Source organism: Colobus angolensis, unplaced genomic scaffold (assembly GCF_000951035.1).
Source record: "Colobus angolensis palliatus isolate OR3802 unplaced genomic scaffold, Cang.pa_1.0 Scaffold294, whole genome shotgun sequence".
Classification (NCBI taxonomy): Eukaryota; Metazoa; Chordata; class Mammalia; order Primates; family Cercopithecidae; genus Colobus; species Colobus angolensis.
The window spans coordinates 1,589,801-1,598,469 of NW_012116199.1; the positions used below are offsets into that span (position 1 = coordinate 1,589,801).

The 8,669-nt window shown below is 60.4% G+C and overlaps 1 protein-coding gene across 1 annotated transcript in view; it reads left to right on the plus strand.

Moving 5' to 3' along the window:
* LOC105516917 overlaps positions 1–8,414 on the plus strand; it is a 22,495-nt gene extending 14,081 nt beyond the window's left edge. The window contains exons 4-11 of the mRNA XM_011949261.1: positions 1,224–1,319; positions 1,635–1,765; positions 2,953–3,112; positions 3,341–3,398; positions 3,527–3,630; positions 3,758–3,904; positions 5,329–5,469; positions 8,044–8,414. Coding sequence (XP_011804651.1) covers positions 1,224–1,319; positions 1,635–1,765; positions 2,953–3,112; positions 3,341–3,398; positions 3,527–3,630; positions 3,758–3,904; positions 5,329–5,469; positions 8,044–8,115 — 909 coding nt within the window. The 3' untranslated portion in view covers positions 8,116–8,414. The remainder of the gene's footprint in view (positions 1–1,223; positions 1,320–1,634; positions 1,766–2,952; positions 3,113–3,340; positions 3,399–3,526; positions 3,631–3,757; positions 3,905–5,328; positions 5,470–8,043) is intronic.
* Positions 8,415–8,669: the final 255 nt, after the last annotated feature.

Genomic DNA, 8,669 nt, shown 5'->3' on the forward strand with positions numbered 1-8,669 from the left:
CTCTCTGGGAGGTCCTGGGTAGAAGGGGAGGGCCAGGGCATGGCCGTGGATTGGGTCCCTGCAGCCTTTCCCAGGTGCCCTTGTCCCCACAGTGGCTGTCCCCTGCTTTGGAGGGAGGGCAGCCGGCTTCACCAGCACTGTGGCTTGGACACAACCAGTCGTGGCATCACTTACTGTGCTCAACAAACATGCTCACTCATTCGTTCATTCATGTACTCATCATTCACTTGTTCACTCAGCCGTTCAGCAGACATCTGTAAAGTACCTGCTCTGTGTTAGGCTTTGTGCCAGGCAGTGGGAAGGCTGGAGTGCTGCCTGGAGGAGGTGATGCTGGGCTTGAGTGTGGTTCTGGCCAAAAACCTGTGCCAGTTCCCCGGGCCAAAGTTCTTTAGCCCAGAGTTTCCACCCTCTCATTGACCTGCGTTCGGCTGGCCTGAATTCTCTTTCCTTTGTTTTTCCTCCTGCAAAGGACCCAGAGGGGAGAGATGTGGCCACTAAATGGGATAAAGAAGAAAAGGGCTGGCAATACCCAAATTGTTTAAACCAGCCCTGAGTATGAGGGAGCACAGGAGGGGAGACATTGTGGGCTGGAGTGGAGTGGTGTGGAGGCGTTGGGGAGGATGTATGCCCATCCACAGCCACAGAGGAAAGACAGTGGGAGAACATTCTAGAAGGACTACCAAATCTTCTCCATTGTTTTCTGGTGGAGCAGCGTGGAGGGGTATACCCACCATCAGGGTGGAGTCACAGGGCTTGGGCTCAGGGCCCATCTCTGACCCTGCTGTGTTAGAGCAAATTTGCTCCTATAAAAAAGATTCCACAAGTCTTCACATACTGAGAGCTTACTGCTTATTCGTGCTGCAGTCTGATTTGCAGTGGGGGCGGTGAGGGTGAGCTTCACTCCAGAGAGCCTCAGCTGGGCTTCGGCAGCCCCCACTGGGAGCTCTGTGTCTGGCTGGCATTGCAGGAAGAGAGGCAGCTCAGAAGACCTTGTGAAGGTTTTCAGGACCAGGGCAGAAGTGGCCCTTGTCGTTTCTGCCCGCAGTCCACTGGCCAGATAGCTCAGCCACAGACCCATGGGAAGCGGGGGCCAGCCGGCGCCCAGAACGAAGAGGGACAGGGGCATCGCCAGTGTCAGCCATACCTTCCCGGCTGTGTGACCCTCAGCAAGTCACTTAACGCTCCCTGGATTCCCCTCAAAAGGTGCTTGTGAAGATCAACAGAGAAAATCCATAACGTACCCCAAGCTATCCAAGGTGGCCCCGCTGGTCCTAGTCTCTGCCGAGGAGGAAGGCCCGTGGCCCCCGGACCCGGCACAGGTGCCGGGACAAGTTGTCTGCACCCCACTTGGGACTTCTGTCCAGGACAGAGCGCCTGCCGCAGGAGCTGGCCAGTTGGTGGTCTGGCCTGGTCCGGCTCTGCCTGACCGCTCTGCACACATGTGACCTGGGCACAAGCAGTTGCTGCAGCTAATTTGGAGGCTCTGCAGAAAGTCAGCTGGGGCCCTGTCTGCAGCTGCCGTGAGCACTTTGTGGACAGGCATGGCTGGGCCCCAGGGAGGAGGGCTGGGAGAGCCTTCTGGGCTCCCGCACCCCAACCATCACCAGGCCTTGCCTGTGTGCCTCCCACCCCAGCACTGGGGACAGTGGAGGAAGCTGGGGACTGACAGCCCTGCAGCCCTCACGAGGAGCCCTGCTGTGCAGAGCCTGGGGCGCTGTGTGGTATCCCCGGGCTGCCCCTGCCTGGCCAAGCCTGGCCAAGCCTGGTGACTACACAGTCTTTGCCTCCTGAGTGGCACTGGGGAGCTGCTTGTCCTGTTCCCGCACCCCCTTGCCCAGCCTAGGAGGCAGGTGGGCCTGGGTTGGTGGCCAGTGCCGCTCCCTGACAGCCCCGTCACTGTGAGCCCTGCAGGAGAGGCTGGCTTTCCCCACCATGGGGTGGCCTGGGGGCTGCCCACTCTTAGGGCTTGTGACTATAGCCCTGCCCAGGATGAGTTTGATGCCCCCTCAGTCTGCTGGTGTCCCCCAAACTATAACCGCATGAGGAACACAGGAACTGGAGAAGCTGGGGCACACAGAAGTTTGGTGACTTGCCCCAGGTCACACAGCCACGTGGAGCACTGGTGGGGAGAGGGGAAGAAGAGACAAGGAAGGGGAGGACTCCGGTTTGTGTTTTGTGGGGGCTAGATTCATGTGAATAGGAAAGGAGGGGACAGCCTGGAGCAGCTCAGCCAAGCCCAGGTGCAGGGTTCTGTGCCTTCCTTCCCAGAGAGCCAGAGAGTGCAATGGGCGAGTATGAAGCCAGGGCGGAGGGCCAGGGACGGAGACCAGGGCTCTCTCCAGCTGCCTTCTGGGGCAGGTGCGGGGAGTCTGGAGAGCTCCGGAAGATGGGGCTGAGTGGGTCCAAGTGGCCAGGAAGCTGAGGGTGGTGGTGTGGATGGGGGTTTCTCAAAAGATGAGAGGGTGCAAGGGTGAGGGCAGCAGCAGACTTGCAGGGCCTGGAGTGAGGAGGGGGTCATGCAATTCTGAAGACAAAATCTCCGGGGTGGCAATATGAAAGAGAGGGTGCCACCCACTGCTTGGTGTCTCTGCCCTGGATCCGGGGTCTGAGTTCCGGAGTGATGGAGGGGGCCAAGCGTCTGTGAAACTTGGGGTTGGTCTGGGGATCACGACTGGGGACGAGGAGGGTCTGAAGGTCCCAGCCCTGCTCGCGGACGCGCTGTGTTCCACCCTCTGGGCTCTGCCTCCCTGTCTGTGAAATGGGGTCCCACTTCCTTGAAGCCCCAGTGCTCAGGATGCAGGGGCGAGGCTGGCAGCCGAGGGGAGGGGCAAATGCTGGCTCTCAGGCGTTTTCTCCAAGATACAGGGCAGCTCACCCTGAGAGTGCCAGGGAGGGCTGGATGAAGTGAATGAACTGGTGTGGTTCTGTCCTGGTTATGATCCATCTCCCCAGTGGTCCGGAAAATGGCACGCAGGCGGCCATACAGATCAGTCACCAGCTCTGCGTGGCTCGGCTGCCTGGCGGTAAACACCAGGCCCTTCAGGCCCCCAAGTGCGGACCCCACCTTTTGCACCTGCCTCATGAGTGCCCATGGCCATGGTGGGGGTTGAAGGTAGGGGCTGGCTGTCCCTGTTTGGCCCTCTGCGCACCTAACACAGAGGCTGTCACAGTGGCTGCCACCTGTCCCCCTGCAGGCCAGGACTCACCCACCCCAGGGATTTGTCCAGGCATATGCCTGGCTGAGGTACACCAGGGGCTCCAGGGAGCAGTGAGCCTGGGATAACACGCAGGAGACCCGAGGGTGCTGGCTACTCTGGTCTAAGCCACTCGTCCTTCACAGCGTGCTCAGGATGGGACCCGCAGCCCCGGGGGCCCTGGTCTCCACTTTCAGGAGTCTGGTACCCTGGGCTCCTGCTGCCCCCGACCCTGTAGCAGTGGAGCTTTTCCCTCGGTGTCACCTCTCTGGGCCCCCCTATCCCCACCATGCCCAGTGAAGCTCTCACCAGTGTCCTCCTGTCCTTGCCAGGCCCCCCGCCTGAAGTCCTGGCTCCAGCTGGCCTGGGACAGCCACGGGGCTCCTTGTATCCCAGGAGCCAGCGGGCAGGGACGGGTGGTCCTCTCAGCCTCCACGTGCGCAGCTGCCTGGGGAGCACGTGCGGGCGCTGGAGGATGCCTGGCTAGGAAATGGGGTCTATCAGCTCCTGCCCTGACCTGCTGCGGTTCTCCCCAGTGACTTCAGAAACATTCCCTGTGGCAGGTGGCAGTGCTTAGCGTGCAGGGCGAGCAGTCAGATGAGATATGGGCCTGCTGCAGAAATCTGGGTGCTGGTGCGGGGGGAGGGGGAGGCCCCCTCCCCGTTGTCTGTGTCTGCACGTGTGTGTGCACGCACGTGTGTTTGGGAGAGGTGAGTCTGTTTCTCCCATCCCAGGCCACTCGCCTCCTGCCACGGCTCAGCACAGCCTCCTTTCTCCAGGGTAAGAGGGCCCCGGGGCGAAGGAGCTGCCTTGCGGTGTGGAATCTGCCTCTCCCCACCCCCTTCTCTTCTAGTCTTAATTCTCCTGGGACATCCATTTTTCTGGTTTTTGTTTTCATTTAAAAGATAACTGTGGTAAAATACATCTGTAACATAAAATCGAGCATCGCAACCATTTGAAGTGCAGAGTTTGTGGCAGTGCATCTGCGTATCAGGCAGCCATGGCCACTGTGCTCTCCTGCACGACCTCATCCTACCCATGGGAACCTTGTCCCCACTAAGCACCACCACCCATTCCTCCTTCCCAACCCCTGGCAGCCCCCCACGTCCTTTGTCTCTGTGATTCTGACTACCCCAGGTGCCTCGCATCAGTGGCATCGCGCAGTGTTTGTCTGTGTGCCTGGCCTGTTTCACGCAGCGCAGTGTCCCTCAGGTCTGTCGGTGCTGTGGTGCGTATCGGACTCTCCTTCCTCCCCAGGGCTGAGTACTGTTTCCCTGCAGGCCTAGAGCACTTTCTGTTTCTCTGCTAGTCCGTGCTGTCACCCTCGGCTGTTGTGAATGCTGCTGCCGTGAACACGGGTGTACAGGGCGCCTGTTTTCCAGTCTGTCCAGTCTCATGGTCACAGGCGCTCCCAGGCCCTCCTGTCCATCTGTTTGACGTCACTTTTAAGCTGGAAATGGAAACCCCCGCCACTGCACTCCAGCCTGGGTGACAGAATGAGACCCTGTCTCCAAAAAACACAGAACCAGTATGTTTGGCACAAAATGCTCTTATGTCACCTGGTGGGGGGTGGGATATAGGAATAAAAGTGACTCTTCCCTGCCTATGTAGAGCATTTGGGCATCTGGTAAACAGAGCCTTCCCTTGACAGAACAGATGCCCCGCCTTTCTGGCGGCCAGGGGACAGGCCGCCTCTCCTTTCCTGCCCACCACCAACTAAGTGCCTGTCTTCCAGGATGGTAACCAGGCTCAGCTGCAGGAGGCCAGGTGGTGGTGGCCTTGGGCTATGTCACCAGTCTCCAGCCTGACCACAAAGGGAGGGGCCCTGGGGGAGGTGCGGCTGTGGACTGGTTCCACCGTGGGAGTTAGAAAACGTGTTGGTTCCCCACACACCATGGCATTGACTCTCTTGTTTTAAGGAAACACACTCCAGATCATAAGCGCTGCCGTCTGAGTCAGTGAATTGCACGTGCACGTATTCACCTGGCGCTTTTCCCTCTGAGTCGGCGAATTGCACGTGCACGTATTCATGACGTGGCGCTTTTCCCTCCACGTGTCCTGTCTTTGGAGACATGGTGGAGTGCCTGTTGGTTGTGGCAGGAACACGTGTGCTGACCTGGCCATGTCTGCTTAGATTTGCAGCCTCATGAGAGGGGGCATTGCCGAGCGAGGGGGCGTCCGCGTTGGCCACCGCATCATCGAGATCAACGGGCAGAGTGTGGTGGCCACGGCCCACGAGAAGATAGTCCAAGCTCTGTCCAACTCGGTCGGAGAGGTAAGGAGGGACTTCGGGTGTGCCTCTGCGTACTGGTTCCCATGTGCTCCTGCCTGCCCTCCATGAGCCTCACCCGCTCCAGCCAGGCTGTGTCTCCCACCGGGGCTGCTGTGACAAGGGGTGAATGGAGTGGCAGGTGATGCGGGGCCATCCCGGTCTGGCTCTAACTGAGCAGCCAGGAGGGCACAGGCTGCTGGGGGTGCTGCTTGGACACTACTTTTGGGACTGGACCTGTATGTCCAGTTCAGAAGCTCTGCAGGGCACACGGTTCTGGCCACCCTGGCAGGCTTGCCTCTCTGCCCCTGTTGGCCGTCCCCTCCCACAGCCAGGCTGCTCGCCCTGTCCCGCTTCACTGGCTGAACCCCCCCAATCCAGTTCTTTCTGGCATCGCTTCCACGGCAGTGCGAGGATGGTGTGGGGGAGGCTCTGGTCTTCCTCCAGAGCTCACAAGGCGGCAGGATCATTGGGAGGGGGGTGGTGCTGGGGGGGGTGGCCAGCGCGCTGCGGGGCTGTGTGTGTGTGTAGTGTGAGTGGGTGTGTGAGCATGAGTGTGTGTGGAATGTGATGTATGAGTGTGGCTGTGAGTTTAAGTGTGGGCAGGTATGGGAAATGTGTGCGTGCACGTGGGTGTATAGGGGTGCAGGAGTGAGTGGGGGTGTGTGGCCGTGTGAATGTACCTGAGAATGTGTGTGGAGTGTCTGTGTGGGGGTGTGTGTGTGGATGTACATGTGTGTGTGAGACAGCATGGGGTGTGTAGGAGTGCAAATGTGGGTGTGTGGCTGTGGGTCTGTGAGTGGATGTGGGGCATGGGGGTGTGGAGTGTGAGTGGGTGTGAGTAGGGGTGTGTGAAGGGGTGTTCAGCACAAAGGGGCTTCAGGCTCTCTGGGAAGCGCGGTGGTCATGTGAGCAGGGAGACTGTGAGCTGAGGAGCCCGGCCTGCAGAGGGGCCTGCTGGGGACCGGGCAGGGAGTTTGGGTCGGGGTCTGGGGACAGCAGTGGCAGGCTGGCCGGTCTGTGGTGCTTCCTCCTGGTGGCCCTGTGGGGCTGAGTCTGTGGAAACCATCCTTGCAGCTTGTGGGGTGGGTGGGTGGGCGGAGGGGCCTCCAGTTCCTGTTCCTCAGATGAGGTCTCCCGGAGCCACGTCGGGACACTCGTATTTTGTGCACTGCAGGGTCTGCTGGGAGCTGGGAGGCCTGTTTTCCCTGTACTGGTGAGGGCAAGGGGCTGGCTCAGGAGGAGGAGGGGCCAGGCGCACACCAGCCTCCCTGTGATGGCTTCAAAGAAAGGAAAAGCCAGTGTTCCCAAGTAGATGCTTTGAAGCGGCCGCCCCCACAGCCCTCAGCCCCACACCCCGTGAGGGAATCCACCCGTGGAGGAGTGGGCGGGAGCACGGAGAAGAGGCAGGAGGTGGCCGGGGCGTTGGAATCCTTTCAGGCCTGCCGAGGTTATGGTGCCTGTTTCCAGCAGCCCTGAGCCCGCGTGGGACATGAGTCACTGATAAACAAGGCTTGCAGTTGTGAGGGGCCTTGGTGTGGGTTTCTGGTTGGGGAATGCCAGGGAGTGACTGATGGAGGAAGCCCGTGCCGGGGGCAGGAGCAGCAGAAACCTGCACTGGCCACACAGATCCCGGCAGGGAAGGCAGGGTAACACCTCAGAAGCAGAGCTGCACGATGTGCCTTTCTGGGCTGCTCAGCCCAGGACCCGAGACCTGCTTGCCTGAGGAGGGGCAGTTGCAGGGCAGCTGCACCCGGTGGGGAGGCCAGCAGCACCTGTGGCAGCCAACCCTGGCAGTGCAAGGGCCCCCATCCCGCAGCCGCAGCCCGGCGCAGTCCCGGGCAGGACAGGGGACGGCGTCATGCTCAGGGGAGGAGACGTGGGCAGCAGAGCTCCCCTGCTGTTATTGAGGCAGACGTTTAGAGTCTGCTCCTTCCCAGTGTCCCCACAGAAGGATTATGAGGCGTGCCACCCACACGGTTGGTCTCCCTGCGGCGGTCTGAGGCTTTGCTTGTGTACCTAGCCCCTTTGAAGCCAGGGCTCAACGCCAGGCCCCAAAGGGTCATTTGCTGACTGAATCCCCAAAGGCTGGGTACCTGAGGTGCCCTGGGCCCCAGCGAGCCTGTTCCCAGCCCCCAGCACACTTGCCTGGCCAGTGTTAGTTCTATAAGAAGGGGTGTGTGTCTTCCCCCATTGGTCTCCTCCTCACTGAAGCAGAGTGCGCCCATCGCAGTTTCTGCTGAGGCCTGGGCACCCCCAGCCAGCCTCAGTGGATGGGCAAACTGCTGTCACCGCTAGAAGTCCAATTTCTTACCCTCTGGGTGTCAGCAGGACTGGAAGCAAAACTAGCACTCAACCGTGTAGACGCCTCTGGAGCCAGGGGTGGGGGCCCGGAATCTCGGTCTGCCGCATCTGGAAGGCATCCTAAGTGCCCCCAGGCCTGGGCAGGCCGGGCCTCCTCCTTCACTCCAGGAGATGGGCATTTGAAGCAGAACTCGGGGGTGGGGGGGGTCGCCTCTGTCGTTTGCTTTCACCTGATAGTGGGAGGGCAGCGGCTCAGCCTCCGGTGTTTGTTGGCAGATCCACATGAAGACCATGCCCGCCGCCATGTTCAGGCTCCTCACGGGCCAGGAGACCCCGCTGTACATCTAGGCCCCTCCAGCCTGGCCACGCAGCCTGGACACCGGGCAGGGCCACCCGGGCCCGGAGGAGCTGGGAGCCGGGCCGCAGATTTGACCCCGACGCCACAGCCCAGCCACGGACACTGGCTCCCCAAAGGGCGTGCCCTCACCGCCCACTTGGTTTCTTTTGTTTTCATTTTGCCAAAAAGGGGTATGTCTTGATCAAAGGAGAGTCACAGAAAAAATGTTTGTAAAGCGTTCGAGTATTTTGCCATGTTCTGGACTGTCTTCTCCCTGCGCCAGCCAGGGTGTGTCTTGGTAGCTGTGCGTGGTGTGACCAGCCAGGGTGTGTCTCGGTAGCTGTGCGTGGTGTGACCAGCCGGGGTGTCTCGGTAGCTGTGCGTGGTGTGACCAGCCGGGGTGTCTCGGTAGCTGTGCGTGGTGTGACCAGCCGGGGTGTCTCGGTAGCTGTTATGGTGTGGAGTGTGTGTCTTTCCTCTCTGAAGCTGTGCAGAGTGAACTGGCGCCTCCAAGGGAGGTGGCTCCCAGGGCAGACACCCCTTGGCCGGGCTGTTTGGGGTCCTG